The following is a 21,912-nucleotide window of genomic DNA, read 5'->3' on the forward strand; positions in this document are numbered from 1 at the left end:
TTATTTAACAATAGAACTTGCAATTGCTAACTTCAATGAATTTTAAGTTAGCAAGGCAACAGTACTGTCCAAAATATTTTTGTAGGTGTCAATGCTAAGATTAGAATATACAAAGGGACAAATATGTATTTCTATCTCCAATACCTCTTAGTAAATACAATTATGATCCCAAGACTGACTTATATCATGGGGCTTAACGAACCTACAGATTATAGGTCTGTATTTAAAATAAAACCACAAAGGCCATTTTAGTGAAAACTAGTTTTATTTTAAAATTGAGTGCATAGCACTCATCTAATTCCATTGGTGTAGACTTTAGCACCATACTATTTGCAATTAATGTTATCACACAGATACATTTTGGTTTGCAGTCTGTACTTGAGTAGTGTTTTTTTAAGTGGACTTTGGTTAAGCCCTTATACATATTAATCTCTTCACAGTACACATTTAGTCATGGTCCGGTAATCTCAAAAGAAAAATTGACTAATCAATAAATTAAACAAAACCCACACAGCTTCCCTCCCCAAAAGCTAACAGTTATGAATTGTATTTATATTGAAATCTATTGTTTTAAAAATGGTTCTGGTTCTACACCCACCCAACCACATCACGGGTATGCAGCAACTGTAATCAATTATTTTATTCTACCCCTCCCCAAAGATTAATCCAGTGTTCTTTAGCTTTTTTTAAAAAATATAAATTGGGAAAGCGTTAGTAGGCTTTTTAAAAGGCATTATTTTTCTACAACAAGAATGACATATAAACCAATCAATAAAAGCATTTGACAAGACATTAAATTACCACAGGCACTGGTTGTTGGTTCAAGTTAGGATCTCCATCCCAGTATCTTACATTCATAACATTACTGAGGTAGTTAAAACACTGAAAATTGGACTTCAGGTTACCGGGTTCTATATGAATGTGAAAGGTGTATTATTTTTTATAACCTACTTTCCCTCCAAATAATTCAAGTTTTCTTATGGTAAGAACTATTAAAAACCAATTAGCAGCCCTTTAAAAGAGGAAAAGAGATGATGCTTTCAGAAAACAATTTTCATGCTTGAAAACTGTCATAAGTAGGTGTTCTTACCTGAGTGGTTTTTATTTTATTTACCAGACTATTAAATACACCTCATGCCCTATGTACTCCACGTAGATATAAAGTTATTTTCCTTTTAAGAAAGGACATTTCTCTAAGAACTTATGCTGGCAGAAGCCACCCCACCCATTCATCCACTAGAGCTGTTGGCATCAGTCCATTACTGTATTGAGTCCCTTACCTTCTTAACAAAGACAACTGGCTTGATTACTGAGACTCCTGCTGCATACCCACATCTTTAAAATAAAGTCTGTGTTCAATGCATACTGTGGTGGTCACCTATCTGCCATGCAGATTCTTTTCTATTCAAGTGCTATCTTTAAAAAAACACAAACAAAATACACACCTTACTAATTTTTAAACCAGAAAGCTTCCCTCCACCAAATCTCTCCCCTCCTAGAGAAGAGCACAATGTATAACTTATCTGTTACAACCTGTTTTCCTTTGTAATTCCATAATATTTTACTGCTAACTTGCTCTTGCTGGAATGACTATTATTGCTGCTCTCTTTCAATACCAGTACAGGGAAATGGAGTCAATCTAAAGAAAGTGACTACTGAAATTTAGTAACCAGCACCCTGCCTGCTTGGACTGACTAGCTGGATTCCAAAGCTGCTTATAATACCTGTCTTCCATATACAAAGTGCTGCACTAGCACAACCTGAGTATCACCCTGGCCACCCTCCGCTCCAAAACCAACCTATGGGACTGACGCTTACAGATATGTCTTCTCTTGAAAAAAACTTTTTAAAGGGTAGTATCAAATCTGAGTATAAATCATTGATTGCACTGAGAAATGCAATACCTATTCACTTCACTTTGTGCTACAACATTATCTTCTCATTTGAAAACACATCCTTGCAGGAGTATTTAAACCTGTCCTAAAGGTAGTTCACACTGTAACATTCCCAAAGCATGTTGAATTACAGTTAAGTGTAGTTAAGTGTTTCCAAGTAGTACAAATTCCCTGAGTTAAATGCGTTTTAATTCTAAGGATTTAAGGTAATCATTTAGGGGGAAAAAAAAAAGCAAATAAAAAAACTCAAAAATTATGACCACGATTTCAAGATATGACATCTATTCCACCCCTAATTTTAGTACATAAATCCAGATACCTATTATCTATGATTGGAAATTACATAATTTGAAAAAAAAAAACTGCACAGTTGGTATAACACAATAACTTAAGTAGGAAATTCATCTGTTGCTCAAAAGTAAAACTAAAATTGAATAAAAAAAGGATCTCTTCAAAACTTAATACTGTAACTTTCCTTCATAAAAGATAGTTTGGCAAGTCCACAGATAAACATTTGTCTCTGACACATAAGCAAACACAAGGCCCAGAGCCTACCACAGGTCAAATTTCAAAGTGGCAAGTTGGAATCTGTCCCAAATTTTTTGTTGAATGAGTATTTTTGAGATATTTGGAACATCAGCCAGGCTTGAACATTTTTGTTGGACAGCAATTGGTTGCAACAGGATTTGACACACACTGTTAGTTCTCCTAGATATTCATGGACATTGAACGGATATTCAGTCTTCCTGGTGCTGGGTGCCTGAAGAGTTCTGACGGTACTTTGATCTCTTTTCTTCTGAAGACAAGATAAACTAAGAGGATGCCCCAGGCCTTCATGCCACAAAATAGTCTGGGTCAGTTTTTGGCTTCATACACAATCACCTTTCAAAGCATGGAGTAATACAAGGGTAATGTTCATTTATCTGGTAACTCCGGTTGTAAGAAACACTCAGACAGGGCTTAACTTCTACTGGTATCGCCAGGGACATCCCAACCCCAGTCTGCATGTGCCCAAGGCCCTGAACACTAGTTTGGAAGCCAGCAGGACATGTCTGTAGTGTGTAAGATGAGGTGTGTGTGGTAGACCCAATCTGCTGGCAGCTGGGTTGCTCTGTTACAGAATGGCGGTACTGCAGTGAGGTCTGCTGAGTCTGATGGAGATACTGAGGCTGCTGAAAGTGAACTGGCCGTGAGGGCTGGGAGGCTGTCTGGAACACACCTATTTGTGCTGACTGAGGGCCTGACTGTCCTCTCTGTTTGTTTGCTTCTTTTACATCATTGTCATGAGCACTGAAATATGAAAGAACAGAAACAACATTAATAGAAAAAATCTGTCAGAATATTCCAGTCCCACTTCTTTAACAACTTACTCCATAATATTCCTTAGGTGTTTCTAACCTTTTACCAGGTTCGAAGACGTGTCGTAAGTGTGGCTGCCACTTCAGAAATACCTAGGCAGTTCTTGAAATTCAAAGATACAGAAATGGGAACAGGGCAAGATTTGCCTGGACTGATCTTATTATGGACCTACAGACATACATGAACAATTCTTTTCTCTGTCAAGTACTGTACCTGGAATCATACTAGGAATGGCAACTTCTAAGTTGTTAACAGCTGAAGGGATCTTCTCTCTACAAAGTACTGCTCATACATTGGCCTGTTCATAGCAGCAAGCAGCTAACAAGCAAATATCCTAAAAGTGCTATACCTTTTATAAGTGGTTTTTGGTGTACCTTACACATGAAGAAACATGTTAATGAGAAATAAACACAAGAACAAAAGGGCTTACATCAATAGTCGTTCAATACACTGCACTAAGAAATCCCACGAATAAGCAGTAAGACGATGCAGTCTAGTAGGCCACGTTGGAGAAAGTCGAAGTATAATCCTCGAAGAAGCCACACATGCAGCTGCTACTAAAGAAGGTGCATAATTTAGAAAGGCATAATCTGTGGAGACACCAAAAGTGAACCTAAGCAACAGCTCAAACAACTCACAAGCACACAAGTCACTTACAGGTGTTCACATCAACTCACCTTGTAGAGATACTTCCAGGAAGTAATCTGCGTATTTGGCCATGTAGAGTTTAGTTTTTTCCAAACAAATCATTGGCCAGCCATCATGAAGATCTGTCTCATGTACTGCTTCAGAGAGATAATACTCAATGAAATGGGCAGCTGTTGGGAGGCAGAGGTTCCACTGAAAGGTTTCTAATAGTAATAGTTCCATATGCAGCAAATTCTGTTTTGTTAACACTAGATTCATATTAGTCATACAACCCAGGCTGTTGAGCTGCTCCAGCTTAGGCACACTATCTTCTTTTTCTTCAAATTTACCTTATAAGAAAAGGGGAAGTGATGGAAAAGATCGTGAGCCAGTGATCATTATACCTCTAGTTAAATGGGACTGTCCGTCTTACTATCAGGATTTAGATACATGAATATTCCTTTTCCTATCTTACTGAGAAAGAATTGTGCCAGAACTCACTTCTGTTATAATATCTGGATATGCTTTCTTTCCCAGTACCAACTGTCCCCTGCTTTTCCCCATCGTCTGAAAATATGCTTGGAACATGTAAGCATTTTGATTTGTGTCCTAAAGTATTAAAGTAAGTCATCTATGCCAACAATGAAATAGCTCTGTCAAATCTCACCAGTTAATTCAGAAAGTTTTGTTTGTGTGGGCAGAGTTGATGAAAGAAAAGTATTTTAGAGTAGAAGACAGATTATAGAATTTCATGTAACAATTTTACCTAAAATAAAAATAAGCTTCAAGTGTTTCATATTTTCAGCATAATTTCAGAAAAAAGAGAAATAGGGGGGGATGGGTGAATACTGTAACCACGCATTATAATTCTATACAAAACTCCATCTTTATCTTTGGAATTCAAGACAAAAATCTACTTAAATCTGAAAGAGGGAGAGAGGCTGATTTTTCTAAATCCTCTTTTAAATTCCTTTAATCAAAGCTGATTAGGAGCAAACACCACTTGATTTCATTATCTGAAAGCATTTCTTTTCAGAAAATAGTCTACAAAATTTTAGTTATACAGAGGAAGAGTAAGATTTTCTCCTCTGTCTCAGCGAAAATGTAATATACATTAACTTACACTTGAACCACCGAATAAGTATTTTATTACATATAAAACATGTGTTTTAGCTATTTGTAGAACTTATAGCTTAAGAAAACTACCAAGTTGTCAATTACTATGACATTGGATTTTCCAGATACAGCAACAGAACAGGGCTATCTTCAAGTCTTAAGTCTTAATTCACAGTGGTTCATGCAAGAACAGAAATTAGAATGGAAGCTTCTACCTGCCAGTACTATGTTCTACTTCACTATTTAAAACATTCAACACAATTACAGATTTCTCAAAGCAGATTTGACCCTTACCCTTGCTTATAACTATAGAATGTTACTTTAAAAGTACACTGGAAACCAGAAGTTTCCCGTTAAGTTTCTCTTCTAAAAGACAGGGGCTTGCACCACACTTTAAAGTTGCTACAGCAAATAAATGACACAAAGCAAGGTCACTCATTGCAGACTCTCACTGTGTTGGCAATGGTGTCACTGCCAGTGGGGCTCTGTTCCTCCCTTGATGGTGGAGAATATGTACTGTTACCTGCCTTGGTCTTTGTATAAAGAGCAGAAGAACTGGGATAGAACGCTTTGTCTTTGATGCCAGAAGGTTCTGTGTCTGTCCAAAGAAAAACCTAAATTTAAAAGATAGGGATGTCTTCCTGCTCCACAGACTCTGAATGTCTTCAGATTTAAGCAACTCTTGCAATAAATAATATTGAAAATAGGAGATGGTCCAAAATTTACATATTAAGATGTTAGACTTCAGATATTGGATTTTAAATCTAGATTGTCCTGCCCAGTTCAGACCACCTAAACATTAATTCACAAGTTTGACCAATAGCATATAGTAAGTATAGCTGAAAATATTAAAGCAGTGTTTATGACATAGATAGCTAGCATCATCAATGAATAGAGGAAAACCATTATTCTCAGTAAAATAGTCAAATTTTTAGAAGAATGATCTAGGAAATAGTTTAGGCCCTCTGGACGAATCATCATGACTTTGAAGGCACCCTGGTATTTGTGTAGCAGCAACAATACTGGCAGTGAACTTCAAAAGAATACTGTAAAAATTATTGAGTTTATTTATGTCACTTTTGAAGTTTCTTTGAAGAAACTAACATCACAATTCACCATAATTCAAGGATGATTCATATTATCTTCTTGTGACTTTCAACATTAAAAATAAAATTGTACATGACTAATTTCACAGCTCAAAAAACCAATGTAGTGAGCCTGGCCAATTTATTTAAGGTCATATAAGTTCAATCAAACCAAAAATGAAAGCCAAAAGGAAGACATATGTTTGAATTCCTAAATCTGTCTTTCTAAACCAAAGTACTACACCAGATTATATGGGAACAACTATAAGAATGAGAGACTTCTGTATCTTCATCTATGTCATAAGTATCCAACTAGTATAATAAATGTGAGACTTTGCATACTGATTTGCAAAGTTAAAATTAACCTACACACTGCATAAATAACCATACAAGACTCTAACACAGGTTTAAATTTTTAATATTCTTTCATGATGTATAGTGATATATTCAGCTATGTGGATATTAAAGAATATCAAAAAGTTTGTGTGCTTCCACAGCTATAGTTTTTGTTATGCTACATGCTGTATGTGATTTTTAACTTACTTATTCATAAAGCTACCCACAGGTCATTAAATCAGTTTCTTCAATTGAAAGGAAATTCTGAAAGCCATGTGATTATATTGATAAAGTCCCAGACAGGAAATAAGGGCACAGGAAATTCCTATTAGCTTCCCAGAAAATAAAGAATTAGAGGCCACAGAAACAAAAACCCATGTTGTCTTTCCTTTAGAGGAAATGTTCAGATTAGCAATGGAAATCAGGACATGTTCAAACCCAGCAGTGAACAGCAGATATGTGGTAGGGAAAATCTGAATACTGAGTAGGTCATGGATCTGATGTCACATCGTGAATGCTGCCAACCCACATTCAATTTTTTCATAACTAAGAGGGAAAGAAATCCTTAACACTAAGAATCCTCACAAATTTGTAAGACCACAGTCTAATTGCAATATACATAGAGAACACGAAAAGGTAACTCAGAAAAAAAATTCTGTACTCATTAAAAATTAAGATGTGATTCAAACTTAATTGCGAGTTACAATTGTTCACATAACAGTATAGTAAAAAACTCTGTTAACAAGGTAGGAGGATTGGTGAACAAGGAGATACAGGCATTTGTTACCACTGAAAGTACGTGAGTTTTCACTTTTGGCTTTACTCAATTGTAAGACCATTCATCAGTTAGTTAAGACCCTGAACAAATTATCAGAAGTTCCATCTCCAAGACTGGTCCTAAACTCAAATTTAATGCTGGGCATGAAGTCAAGGAAGGCCAGATCACATATGAATGAGTCAAAATATACGAGTTTTCCTGGACAAGCCTGGGCGCATTTTAGAATAAGCCAGAACCTATGGGATAGGGAGCATGGCAGTGGAGTTAATCCTTACAATGAGTTTTCAGTGTTTTAATCTCTAAATAACTTTAAACACATCATCCCATTTGATCCTTGCAACTTCATGTGGCAAGGCTCTTTATTTCCACTTCACAGACAAATAACCTGAGACTCAAGGGTTGCTGAAATTTGCATTGTTGATGATTCAAAGCCCAGAAAAATCTATCACTATAGTTCCTGCTCTAAAACACTACATACAGCTCTCTAATCAGAGATGGTATAGGCCCTTTCTTCATACCTCTAATAGTGTAGGTAACAGGCAGCTGGGTAATAATTCTTGGAAATTACAAGTTGTGCCATGTCTTTAGCCAAAGTACTAGGCGCTTTAAGCTGCTCTTCACTTTCACACTCTACCATATCTATCCCAAAGCAGGGAGGAGCAGGCTGAGGGTCAAAACAGAGTTCAATCCTTCTGTGAGGCGAGCAATAGGATCTGAGTGTTTATGATACCTAATTGGAAAGCTGCCCTTGGTATCTAAACATGAGATGATAAAAACGTAAGAAACATTAAGAATGAATTCCACAAATTTAAAACAAATATCAGACACTGAAAACAAGCTAACAGTTTATACAGCTTTTTGCTGTCACTATAGATTCAGGGAAGGAGAGACTGCTGTAGGCTAAAGACAGCGTGTTAGATTCTCAACTCTACTGTCACACTGTAGACTCCAACTCTTTTGACCATTGCTTATTTGGGAGGTGTTGGGTCTCTGAAGGGTATCTCACACACATTCCAACTGTCCCACAGAAAAGAATAACGTAAAAGCAAATCTTTTCTTTCAGGAAAAAGTGTGTCAAGAGTGTCAATAGAGAGCCAGGGATTTAGCTCAGCAGCACAAGTGCCTGACTGGCAAGTGCAAAGTTGTGAGTTCGATCCCTGGTACAAAAAAAACAAAGTGTGTCAGTAGAACAAAGAGAGGAGGTGTTCAGCTCTTTCAGTAATAAGTGGTAACACATGTATGAATTGCAGCAAATAGGTCTAAAGCCTCATTGCTAGAAAACAAGCTTTAACATCTATATATTACTATACAGATTTAACTAAACAATCTTCAATAAAATAAATGGATCATGACCATAAGTGGTAACATATAAGTTAAAGAGAAGAACAATCGAGCACATCCATTCCAGGCAATCGATGGTAGTGTAAAAGATAAAAGTATACTTGGTCCAACCTGTGGAGACTCTAGAATTTAACTCCAATGTCAAACAGTACACAGTGGCCAACAGTCTTAATAACCAATCATAGTCTTTAGCAAACTTTAATAGTGACATGTCATTTGTGAGTATCTATGTTTAGTAGTCCCTAACTCATTTGGTATGTACTAGTAAACTTGGGTCACAAATACAAATCAGGATATGAACTGACTATGCACCCCTGCATTATTTTACAGTCCAACAAAATGGGTCTCCCCCTTGGCCACACATTTTAAGAACCACAAGCAGAATGGGTGGGACTTGGTAGTGATAAAATGACAAGGACAGTCACAGCAGGCAAAAAAATTACTTGCCAATAATGATCTCAAATTTCAAAAATAACATAACTTATACCTCCGTTTTTCAGTGTGTATTTGTGGGTTCTCATACATATGACCTATCAAGTAGTACAGTCTTTGTAATCTTACAAAAACTAGTAAACCTTGAAAAGCTTCAAGGCAAGAATGACTTACGAACATGAAAGTTATTAGATATAAGTAGCATCACGCCCTCAGGATGTGAGAACCAAAAATATTGACAAATGTGAAATTATTAACAAATTATTGGCAAAATACTGATGTACTGACAAGTGTCCCCTGTGGCACAAAGCTGATCCTGGTTTTAAAACATTAATTTAAAATGAAGATTCCAATTCGAAAGATACATCAGAATAACTGGTGGGTCTTTTAAAAAGTTAGATAATACCCAAGTTCCAAATGTAGATTCTGAATCAGTATACCTGTGATGACCTACATTATGTATTTCTATTAGAATTTTTAGCACTATGACTTACATACAAGTTTTTAAAAAACTCCTGAGTCACTTCTTAATGCTCGGTTAACAGCATGCTTAATTAACAAGCAACGCCTGATTAATGCTTGATTACTGCGCCAAGAAGCACTTTGAAAATACTCTTCCCAATACTGATAAACTGGAATGAATGGGATTTGGTAATAATTCACTGAGTTACATGTAAATCTATTGTATTATATGAACAATGAAAATTTCTAGCCTTAGAGATCAGATTCATACTTACTTGCTAAAAGCAGACAGGAAAGTGCAACTAAATGCAGTTGCTGGATAGAGATGTCATAGCGATCCATAAACAAGTCCAGTAAATAGACAGCAAGATGTCTGGCAGAAGGGCAGAGTGTGAAGCGATTGCTCACAATGGCAATCAAGTCAGCAAAATACCTTCTGAGACTTAGTTGAGGGGACTGGCCTTTGTAGGAGGGCAACTTCAGCTCCTAAAGCAAGAGGAACAACATTTAATCTGATAATTTGATATAATCTGGTAAAATATCCCCATAATACTTAACACTGTCTTTACAAGTGCTCAAAACAGACTTGAATGACACAGAATTGAAAAAGCCAAGTGGGAAGATAAAACCAAGTAGATATTTTAAAATTAATGTAAAACAAAAATGCTCTTTTTTTTTTTTTTTTTTTTTATCGGTACCAGGGATCGAACTCACGACCACCTGCTTGCAAGGCAGGTACTTATGCCGCTGAGCTAAATCCCCAGCCCCAAAAATGCTCTTTTTCTTTACCACCTCTGATGGGACCAATTATAAAGTTCTGGCTTCATGCAATGGATATATTCTATAAAGATTTATAATAAGAGAATTCTGTTCTCCCCACTATGCATTTTCAGAAAAATGCCCCTATCAAAACCCAACAAATACATACACACACACACACACAGACATACACCCCTCTAGCAAGCTCAAAGCTTTTGGTTAGATGGTAATAAGATTAAATACATATGGTCAGGGTATGTTGCCTCCTATATTTATACCTGCAGGGATATGGAGATCAGCATTCATCTATTAGTATCTTCTAATCTTATTTCCCTTTTAGCAATTTTATGATCTTTCCTTAGTCATCATCTTCCATATACCTAAATATTTCCCCATGATCTTAAAATCTGTATTATATGAACTCATTTTTTTAAAAAAATATTTAAGAACAATGCTAACCTTGGAGAGGGCTGGGGATTTAGCTCAGTGGCATAAGCGCCTGCTTTGCAAGTGTGTAGTCATGAGTTCGATCCTCAGTGCCAAAAAATAAATAAATGAATAAAATAAAATTTGAGTTTATTACCAGAAGACTTCAGAACATAAAGATGGAAAGCTTCCACTTTACCTTCCAAGATAAGAGTGGCATAATACTGAAATTAACCCTAACAATACCAAGAAACAGCATGGATAAACTAGCAAAAGCACAGGGGAAAAAAAAAGGATAAATTGTGTTTTTTCACACTTCTGTGTTTCAAAGGACTCTACCAACAGAGCAAAAAGGCAGCATACAGAATGGGAGAAAATATGTGCAAATAACATATTTGATAAGTTAATATCTAAATTATATAAAGAATTACAACTCAGTAATAATAAAGTAAACTGACTTACAAATGGGCAAAGGACTTAACAGATATTTTTCCAAAGAAAATATACATTGACCAACGAGCACATAAAGATGCTCAAACTATTAATTATTCAGGAAATGCAAATCAAAATCACTATGATATAGCTTCAGACTCATTCAGATTGCTACTATTGAAAAAACAAAACGAAACAAAACCAATACAAATGTTGGCAAGGATGTAAGAAACTGGACCCTTATACATTACTAGTGGGAATATAAAATCATGTAGTGGTTGAACATAATCGTATGAGTATTTCAAAAAATTAAACATAGGCCAGAGATTTAGCTCAGTGGTATAAGTGCCTGCTTGACAAACGTGAGGTTATGAGTTCGATCCCTGACACCCCCCCCCCAAAAAAAACAAATTAAATATAGAATTACCAAGTGATCCATCAATTCAAAAGAACTGTAAGAAACCAAATAGATATCTGTACAACCATGTTCATAACATCATTCATTACTCACAATAACCGAAAAGTGAAAGGCCAAATGCCTATCAATAGACTGAGTAAACAAAATACAGCATATGTATACAATGAAATACTGTTCAGCCTTAGAAAGAAAACTATAATGATATGTACCGCATGGATAAATCTGAAAGAGTGTGTGTGGAGTAAACTGCATACAAAATTACTGTATGACTCCTTACATGAAGTACTTTTAACAGTCACATTGACAGGGACAGTGAATAGAACAGTGGTTACTAGAAGAAGGAGTGAGAGACTGGAAAGTTACTCTTTAGTGGGCACTGTTTCAGTTTGGGAAGATGAAGTTATCCCAAACAGCATGTAAAATAAAGGTGACCCTGAGAGAAATAAGAAAAAGTATACATATCTCTTTGATGAAAGAATGGTGGAAGGAGGTAAAAAGTCCTTAAACGTAACAGCCAGCATCTCACTTGGAGGTGAAATAGCAGGATGACTATTCCAGTGCCCACTGAACAGGTCTAATAATTATTCTGTAATTACTCAGTAAATACTAATCAATTCAAATAGGAAAAAAGTGAAAGGATAGTTACTGGAAAGAAAAACAATCAAAAGTCATGTTCGGGAGCAACATATTTTTTTATATGATAAAATTTATATCCAGAAAAATCCATAAAAACTAACAGAATAAAAAGAAACAGTAAAAGTTTTGGAGAATGGTTGGGTATAAAGTAAGTATTTCAAAATAGCTTTTTGGCATAGTAATAACCAATCAGAAAATAGAATATTTCATATTCTATAATAACTATAAAAATGAAAACACTGAGAAATAATTTATATATACAACAGCATCACATGAAAATAAATCTCATGTTCTGTGAAAGACTTATATACATAGAAGTTCTATTTTAAAAAAAAAGTAGTTCTATTTTCTTGGATGAATAATGATGACAATGGCATTTAGGAAATGGGGAATATAGAAACATTTAATAAATATTTTTGTCACATATGACTGAAGTTCATAGGAAAAACAACAGTTCACAGGAAATACACAAATGGGCCAAAAACAAAAACATGCCTCATCTCATTCAAATTTAAAACATTGTTCATTTCACCAACACTCACATTCTACTGATAAGATAAACAACTGATAAAATCTTTCAGAGGTTAATAGGGTAACAGATATATTTGTTTAAAGGCCCATATCTTTGAACTTAGCAACCTTAGGAACAAGAATCTGCCTTACATTGAAGGGATCCTTTGTAGCTGTAAGTACAATAGTAGAATGAATATAATTTTATGAATCTCTGAAGAAATATATGGAGTTAAAAAGAATAAATTTCAAAAGATCACATACTATATAACTTGATTTTACTGAAATAAAATTATAGAAGGGGGAACACATGAGTAGTTGCCAGGGTTAAGGAGCAACATAAGAGTGGGAGGGAAGACAGTGCAGCTTTTTGTAACAGGACATGAGATGCTTGTGATGACAGGGAATGATCTATACACTGTATAAATGCACAACGCGTGATCTAAAAATACAGTAACCATTTAAATTCAAAAGCTTATCACAGTAAAGACATTACCACCATCCCCCTCAAAATACTCTGTATCATTTTGAACACATTTTTCTCATCACTGTTTCTGAAGCAGTTTTGGAAATTCTCTTTTGTGGTCCTGTTATGGTTACATCAATGTTTTGAATTGATTCAAATGTTTACCTTTCATGGCCATTTTGACTTTGGGGAAGATCCAAGAAGTTTCATGGTACTGGATCCAGAGTAAGGTAGGTGAGGAGTGTGCACTGCCCTTTTTTTGTAATCCCACCTTTCTGCTGAGTGGCACGACAGCAGCATTCACTATTATTTTTAATTACACTTTGCAAAGACATGAAAGAACTGCTTCAGGAAATGGCAAGGATGGGCCAAGTGTCCTCAAATGGAAGGGAGAGTTGTTTTGGGGGGGATTAATGGCAGTGTGTCATTAACTATGATTTTTTAAACATTCGCTGTATATTTTGATCACGAGAATATCCTGGTTGTAACAGTAAAGTGCTTACCTCAGAGAAAAGTGAGTAAAAGGTTTCATGAGATTGCTCTGTATCATTTCTCACAAGTGCATGTGAATTCACAATGATTTTTAAAAGTTTTAATTTTTAAAGAAAGATCTGTGCCGAGAGAACATGGCGGACAGATAGCAGCAGCTGTGGAGGCTCTCTGAAAGAACCAGCTTGGAATTCAGGAATGGTGCGGAGTAAGGAGTCGTGAGCAGGTGGAGACATGCCCTGCTGACCCAAGAACGAACTGGGCTGAGAGAAACCAACTTGGAGTGCAATCCTGGTGCTATAACAGGAACAGAAAAGCCTCAGTGTGGAAGCTGGAGCCCGCGGCATTGGAAGCCATGATTTGGGTTTGACGCCGCGCGCGGCGGCTGCGTCTACATCTGCTCGGCAGGGAGAGAGACGCGTGGAAGCTCTGAGAACGGGAATCGGTGAACGGAGTTGAAAACAGGATGGGCGGGGAGCTGTGCATTGACTTGCAGTGAGGTGAGTGAGAGAAACTGACACTCTTCCCACGGTTTGGGAGACTCCAACAGAGGACATTCTGGGACTGGGCAGACTTGCGGGAGCAGGGTGCTGCAGCGACTTCAGCCACGTATCCCCCTCTCAAGTGGGATTGGTGAGAAGTACCTAGCCTACGTGACGCTGCTGGCTGAGACCCAGTAGGCTAGCATAACCCAGATCCCAGAGCCTGAGGGTGATCTGGAGGGGCGGGCCCTGCATAGGCTGCCTGATCTGCAACTTCCTGGTGTGCTGCGGTGGGCGGGAACACCTAGCCAGCGCAATTCAATCAGACTGTGGCTGACAGGAAAGGAAGCTGGGCCTCCTATATACACTTGCATATATAAGGAACAAAGAATATGGGAAGAGGGAGCAACAAGTAAGGCCCTTCGGCCCCCAATCCTGAGAAACAGGCAATAGCGGACACCGCACCAATAGACATAAAGCGCCATCTAGAGAGCCTCTAAATCAGTTCAGGAATGAAGTTATTAATGACCTGAAGCTAGAAATAAGCAGAATAGTTAGAGAAATGCTAAGCACCACCCAAGAAAAAACAGATGGTGGAATGGAAGATCAGAAAAAGAGGGGAGAATTGTTTGATGGAGAAAATAGAGAAAGCATAGAATATGTGAAGCAGGTTCAAAGAGACTACCAGGAAACTAAAAATTATCGAAAACTGGCATAACAGCCTGAAAGAAACTAAGGACAGACTATCTGAACTGGAGGGCAGATTTGTAATATGGGAAAATGAAATGAAAAACTTCTTAAAAGTAACAAAGAAACAAACAGCAATAATACAAAGACTACAAGATGATCTAAGAGGATCCATAACTTAAGAATTAAGAACATAAAAGAAGAAGTAGGGACACAAACAAATGAACTACAAAAGCTACTCACAGAAATAATCCAGGAAAATTTTCCTAATTTAGCAAAAGGTAAAGATACTCAGTTGTATGAAGCATACAGGACCCCAGCCACCTACAACCCAAACAGAGCAACACCCAGGCATATAATAATAAAAATTCCAGAAATTCAATACAAGAACAGAATATTAAAAGCTGTCAGAGACAAGAAACAGACCACTTACAAGGGAACACCCATCAGAATTACAGCAGATTTCTCTGCACAAACCATCAAATCACGAAGAGCGTGGGGGGAAATAATTCAAGCTTTGAAAGATAATAATCTCCAGCCAAGGTTGAGATATCCTGCACAACTATCCCTGGAAATTGATGGAAAAACAAGGTGCTTCCAGGATAAAGAGGAACTAGGCGAATATGCAACCACCAATTCAACTCTACAGAGAATACTACAGGATATTCTAAAAAAGAAAAATACAAAGAATCCAGAAATAGTGGCAGAGAGGCCACAATGAATGGAGCAGAAAACAAAATGAAGAAGACAAACTGACAACTAATGACAGAAAAAAAATGAGGCAGAGAAGATTGGATGATAGAAACAGCTATTTTGGAGAATGACGTCTTACTAGGTAATAATGATTTAGTATCATCTTGTTTTGAAGTCTCATCAAGCTTTTGTTCTTCTGTCTCCATTGGTCTAAACAGGTTGTATCTTATTGGATTTTATTATGTATGATAGTATAAGCAAAAACTTTTAAAGACAAGGAGATTATACAGAAACCATTGTTCGTTTTCTGTTGGTTGATTCTAAATACCCTGTAATGCTGTCATTCTCTTAAATGGTTTTACATTGTTTTGATATATTTGATGCTACAGTATACGAAGTTATACTCAAAGATTTCAAGGAAAGAGACAATATGGTAACTACTTTTATGTCAGGATTATCTTGTGGTGAAACACTATTCTGCTTAAATGGTTATGTTTTGTTGTTATGCCCTCTTTTATCTCAATCTCCACTTCATTATTTACTTTTTTTACTATAACCCACTTTGACTTTCCATTATCTTGATTTAAAGCCCTGTATTACTCTCACCATCTTGTTTTTGACTGATGTTCCCCTATTCTGCTTTGCTTGATAGTACCAGGTTCGAAAGTTTAAGTAACAGCTGTGAAGATAGTGAGATTCATTATAACGCCCATTCTCATTGACTATTATCTACTTTTGAAGACCTATAATGTCTCCAATGTTTTGGTTTTGTCGGTTTGTTCTTTACTGTTTTGTTCAATTTTATTATAACTGATGATATAGGCAATTCTATTAGAGATAGCGGAAGGCATTATGGTAACTATTGTTGATCACCTTGTATTATGCTTTTACATTATCTATTATGTCCACCCTTTTGATTTGATTGACTCTGTTCTGTTATGTCACATTTGGTTCTACTCCCTTCCAAAAAAGTAATAAGAACTGTGGGAGCAACAAAACCTAAAATGGGTAATTGTCATTGTACAAAAGAGAGGAAAAGAAAGTGCTCTAAACGATATAACTGCATTGTATATATAAGTGTATAAGATAGATAATGATATCACTGAGTTTTGTTGGATCATTGAACAGAACTGTTTGCAGTCTCACTGTTGGAATGTCCACTTTACAAGCTTTAATTTTTGTGACTTGAACAATTATTTCTAAGATGACAATATGCAATCCATTAACTAGTGATTTCCTACTGTTTATTTTTTTCTGTAAATCTGTATAACTTGTACCCTTTCTCTGCTTTTTTTTTCCTCCTTAAATAAAATTAAAAAAAAAAATAAAGATCTGCATGATGTCTCCAGGAATTGAATACATATGCTATGGGATATCAATTCAATGGGGTATTTTACTTTATTATTTATTATTATTTTTGTACCAGGATTGAAATGACAACCTTGGGCCAGGGATTTAGGTCAGTGGCATAAGCGCCTGCCTTGCAAGCACATGGTCGTGAGTTCGATCCCCAGTATCAAAAAAAAGAAAAAAAAGAAAGAACAACCAACCTTGTGCTTGCCAGGCAGGCACTTGTGCAGCTGAGCTACATCCCCAGCCCACAATGGGGCATTTTAAGAGGGCAGTAGACCTAGATGCATTGACATGGACAAAAATCTAATAAATTAAGAGTGGGCTAGCAGAAAGGTGTGAACAAAAAATACAGTTGGTAATCTCTGTATCAATAATGAAATACTGTATTTGCAGATATACTGATTTTCAGGGACTAGTGGTGGGAAGAGCCTCATTAATCTTTTTCCTTTTTACCAGTACCGGGGATTGAACTTACGACTGCCTGCTTGCAAGGCAGGTGCTTATGCCACTGAGCTAAATCCCCAGCCCCTAAAGTGTTTTTTTTTAAACCATGTCCATGTATCATGTAAAGTTTAAAAAATACTAACAGGGATTACCTGAGTAATAAGTTAACAGGCTATTTTGCTTTTAATGTTTATATAAGAAAAGCATAAATACTGGAAAATTTTTCTGCAATAAAAGTACATCCTAGTTTCTTGTGTAGCTCCTAGGATCCGCCTTTTCTTCTTCACTGTTTCTACAGATCTTTACAATAGTGTAAAAATTGGATATAACTTTCTTTCTTGCCATCATGAGTCACTGAATAATCATTTCCCATGTAGCAGCCACTGTGCTAATCCCAGAAAATACTGTGGCTGGAAAAAAATCAAGTCTCTCTTTAAGTAGGAGAATAAAAATATACAGATGATTAAAATACAATATTATAATCACAGGATATTATAAAAATGCTGAAGAAGATGATATAAGTCAGTTCAGGGGATGGAGAGTTGGAAAAAAAACAAAGGCTGGGTAGGTTTTCTGGAAAAACAGGCCTGAACTTGACAGATTCATTAGGTTACAAACTGGGAAAATACTGGTGGGCTTTATCTGTAATGATGTTAACCCTAACAACTTTACTGAAAACAAAGGCAACAGAGACTAGGAAATAGAGTTGAAGGGTAGAATGCCTAGCACAGGTAAGGCCCTGGTCTAATCCCTAATACTGCATAAGAAAAAAGGGGGAAAAAAAGTAGCAGGAACCTCTAGGGCCATCAGTGGATTTTAAATAACATCCAGGAATTATGGTTACACACACATGACAATGACTACGCCACTGTACTACTCTCAACCTACAGGTTTGTTATTTATTTCAAATCCCCAGAATGGAAGCCTTATTCCTATTACTTCCCCATTAGCAACCCATATAAAGAAAAGCGTGAACACATTATCTTCATCTCCAGCCTCAAGCCCTCATCAGTTCACACCCCAAATGCCATAGGTATCCTTCCTAGAGAGGGGAACACTGACCAGCTAGGATGGAAATAACTGCCTAAAGAAATACTCAAAAGTTTACACACAACTCTGTGGAGTAAGTATTTTAATGCTTCTCACAAAGCTAGAATTGTTCTCAATTCTCATGAAGATTCTCAAAAATACTCACCCAGACAATGACACTAGTGAATGTAGCAAAATGATAATATGAGAGATAGAGAAGACACTCTTGCTTTGTAGGTTTTTTTGAATGGTAAATTACTTTACAAAAACAGTATATTTAGCATTTGGGGTCAAGGAGTATCCTTTTATTTTTATTCTCCCCTAGCAGGAACAATGCTACTCATTAATGATTATTTTCTCCACAAACCTTGAGTCTAAACATAGAATATCTTACATAGCAACACAACTGCAACTGCTCAGAGACCTAAATTCAGATACTTTTAAACTGTCACTGTTCTAACACCTGGCAGATTACCTTGCACACAGTGATTATTTATGACTATCCAATTAAATTACTAATTAGAGTGGAAGTAATGTCTTTTTATGAAAAAAGTTTACTCTAACTTCCTTGATTTCAATGTACTACAAACAGTGGTCTCTCCAGTTCTGCAAGTTCAAGTTCTACCAACCAACATTAATTCTTTATAAAGTGAGGCCACTCTGTCAAGTCATGAGTGCGGTCCACACAACGCTTAAAGATAACACAAAGACAACTCAGAGCAGTGTCACAGGTGGCCTACAACAACCATCAGTGTCATTTATTTAGAATCTGTGCTTCCTGTCCTCTGACAGTTTACAAGCAACTTAAATGCAGAGCTGTTTTATTCCTTGGATCCTCTGAAGACTGATGCACCAAAATACCCAACTAATCTTAACCTTGAAAAAAAAAAATCTACACTGCACTAACAAAATTAACTCAATTATTTAAGATTAAAATTATCTACATATAAAATAACTGAAAACCATGAGATCACTAAAAAAAATTTAAGTTTTATTCAATTTAAAAAAATATATAAATATATGCATCATTAACAATTTCATCACATACTAGAGGGAAAAAGAGACAGACAACATTTCAAACTGAAAGATAGCATCTAGGGCTGGAGATTTAGCTCAGCATAAGACGCCTGCCTTCTTGTAGGCAGTGCAGTTGTGAGTTCAATCCCCAGTATCCAAAAAAAAAAAAAAAAAAAGACATCTGTTGAAAAGAAAACAATCAAAAGTGTCTGGACAATTTTCAAAGTGGAAAACCTACAGCTTTTATTAACTCTCTAGAAAACCATCCCATGGTTCAAACTTTTATGTAGTACAAACAGTGCTCCTAGGGCCAGAGGTGTATAAGGTGTAAGACTACAAATTGTAAACAGCATGTGGAAACCTGAAACTTTAGAAAATGGTACAATTTTAACAATGTGAATCAGAATTAGATCTTTTAATCTACTTAACCTGGACAGAAACTCAACATATAAGTTTATTATCGTTCCAGGATCTCTCAACAAGGGCCAGAATTCCTTTTACTAAAGAGTCACCTGTTTTTCTTCTTAATCTTGTAGTCCACACTTAACAAATGGCTCTCTCTATCCAAGGTGAAACTGAGTTAAGTTAGTGATCATTTTGGATCTGGTCTGTCTTCTGGTTTTCAAAAGGTCCCATTATAATATATAATGGGAGCAGTCCCAGTATTCTGACTTGTGACATGCAGTGTAAAATGTAAAGCAACAATATGCAGATTTTATGCCAAAAAGAATATTTTTTTCAATATCCATTAAATGCAGAAACTTTTACTGATAACATTAGCAGGAAGAAATAGCTAACTTCTTCCACCTTAAGCTAATTTTTGAACAGCCCCAAATTTTAAAGGGAAAGTAACAACAGTTATTATTTAGGCTGAGTATATGCCAGAACACTATTCTACAATGCTGTACAGTACTGACATATAAATTTCGCCATCGTTCAGTTAAGTACATTCTATCATTCCTCATTTACTGATGAAGAAACTGAGAAACAGCAACTAAGTGGAAAGCCTGGGGAATTGAGTGATGTACAAATGCGATTTACAACAGCTGCGTAATTTAAATACAAGATGAAAGCTATAGTCCACTTGAAAACAAAAACGTTGGAATGTCCATTTTCCCTCTCTCAACTAAATGCCCAACACATCGCCTCATTTAAGCTGCAGGTTTTTCTGATATGCCTAGGGAACGAACTAATAATTAATTAGCCAAATAAGCAAACCTCGAGTCTTCTGGTCTAGAAGATAGTAAAGAACCTGAAGAGACTTTCCAAGGAACTGAGATTCCTAACTGGCGCCAAGACCTAGAATGGGAAGGTCGGGCATCAGGGTTACCTTGTACCGAAGCGCTTGGTGGATGTCGGCAGCCAGCTGTCCTCGCCACCACTGCCCCTCCAGCTCCATGAGACCCGTAGGCGCGCCTGGCTAGACGCTGTAACTTCAGTCTGAAAGACACGCCCAGCCCAGCAACTTCGCTCACGACCCTCAGCACCCCCTCCCGGAGAGGTGTGACCTCGACCGGCTTCTGTGGCCGCTCATCTTCACCTGACTCGTCGTAAGCCCGACACAGATCCAAAATAATTCCCAGATGCCACACGTAAGACCCGATCTACCCGCTTCAGAGGCGGGTTTATCTGGGGAGCTGCCCCACTAGACGCTTAGCAAGAGGGGCGCAACTCGGGCCTCGCGTGCTAAGGTGAGGATGTGCTGCAAGTTGTGGAAAAGTCAGAACGGGCGGCCGGCCCGCCTTCGGCTTGAGGCGTCCTGAGTTCGAACCCTCCCGCCGGCCCTGAAGAGCGGGGAGACCTGACACCAGTTCCAGCTAGACGGGGAGGAGAAGCCCACACCAAAAGGCTAGGAGGCCACAGACCTAGCGCTCGCTCCTTCCCGGGACTAAGGGACGCACCCTGCCTCGCCGCACCACAGAGGGAACAAAAGGCCAAGCCAGCCGGGCTCCGCGCTCGCCCTGGCGGCCCACTGCTCGTGCCCAGTCTAGGCCTGCCCGGTCCACGGAAGCTCCCTTACCCGGAACCGCGGCCGTCACAGCCACAGCCCCGCCGGCGTGCAGGGTATGCCGGCCCCACTCATGCTGCGGACAGTGAGCTGCAAAGCACCGGCCTCAGCTGCAGCGCAGCACTCAGGCACCCGCGCCGCCCATTGTTAAAGAACCTGCAGGCTGTTCGGCGTACAAAGCCAGCGCGGGGGCACTTGCGGCGCCGCGCTGCCAATCTCGTCTCGCGATACAGCGGGGTCGTCCCGAGCCGTCCAATCGGCGGCCTGGTTGCGCCCAGGTTCGGGCTCTGAGCAGTGTCCCAGGCGGTGCGGTGGGACCTCGCGCTGCAGCCCGGGGGACCCCGTCACCACCCACCGCTAAGTGTGCCGGTGGGTGGGCGCAGGTTGGAAGCGCGGGGTAAAGAAACTTTAAAATGGGTCGCTAAATTGCCAATCTGGTTGGTCCGCTCACCTGCTGAGAACATTGGAAAGCTCGGTGGTGCTGGCAGGGAAAGGTCCTGACGCCTTGGGTTGGCAAATAAAACCCTCACAGCACGGATGATGTCTGCCTCCTGGCACACTACAGCAACCCCATCAGTTCTAGGCGTTATTCCTTACAATCATTAAGACCGCCAGCTGTGCTTTAGCTGTTT

The 21,912-nt window shown here is 38.0% G+C and overlaps 1 protein-coding gene across 4 annotated transcripts; it reads right to left on the bottom strand.

The window, feature by feature from the left end:
• Positions 1–246: 246 nt before the first annotated feature.
• Ccnj (cyclin J) lies at positions 247–21,750 on the bottom strand. 4 transcript variants are annotated; one of them, XM_063245160.1, is made up of 6 exons: positions 21,732–21,750; positions 20,603–20,712; positions 9,707–9,917; positions 3,932–4,231; positions 3,685–3,844; positions 247–3,185 (listed from the first exon to the last, which is right to left on the bottom strand). In XM_063245160.1, the coding sequence occupies exons 2-6, from the start codon at positions 20,669–20,671 to the stop codon at positions 2,774–2,776; spliced, it is 1,152 nt and encodes a 383-aa protein (XP_063101230.1). In that variant the 5' UTR covers positions 20,672–20,712; positions 21,732–21,750; the 3' UTR covers positions 247–2,773. The 4 variants fall into 4 exon arrangements, with proteins under 4 accessions (XP_063101230.1, XP_063101231.1, XP_063101229.1 ...); XM_063245161.1 differs by lacking the exon at positions 21,732–21,750 and adding an exon at positions 21,293–21,502 and having other exon boundaries at positions 3,685–3,808; XM_063245159.1 differs by lacking the exon at positions 21,732–21,750 and adding an exon at positions 21,293–21,495.
• Positions 21,751–21,912: the final 162 nt, after the last annotated feature.

This window comes from Cavia porcellus, unplaced genomic scaffold, assembly GCF_034190915.1.
Source record: "Cavia porcellus strain 051 isolate PalLab524CR breed Dunkin Hartley unplaced genomic scaffold, mCavPor4.1 scaffold_2, whole genome shotgun sequence".
NCBI lineage: Eukaryota > Metazoa > Chordata > Mammalia > Rodentia > Caviidae > Cavia > Cavia porcellus.

What these genes read in the sequence shown, in the direction of transcription:
- Ccnj (XM_063245160.1), bottom strand. Translation starts at nt 20,671, where the DNA reads ATGGAGCTGGAGGGGCAGTGGTGGCGAGGACAGCTGGCTGCCGACATC. An exon ending in ACCAAGCGCTTCGGTACAAG is followed by an intron (nt 9,918 to 20,602) that starts GTAACCCTGATG and finishes CTCTTGCTTTAG; the next exon opens with GAGCTGAAGTTGCCCTCCTA. An exon ending in TTCCTGTCTGCTTTTAGCAA is followed by an intron (nt 4,232 to 9,706) that starts GTAAGTATGAAT and finishes TTTTCTTATAAG; the next exon opens with GTAAATTTGAAGAAAAAGAA.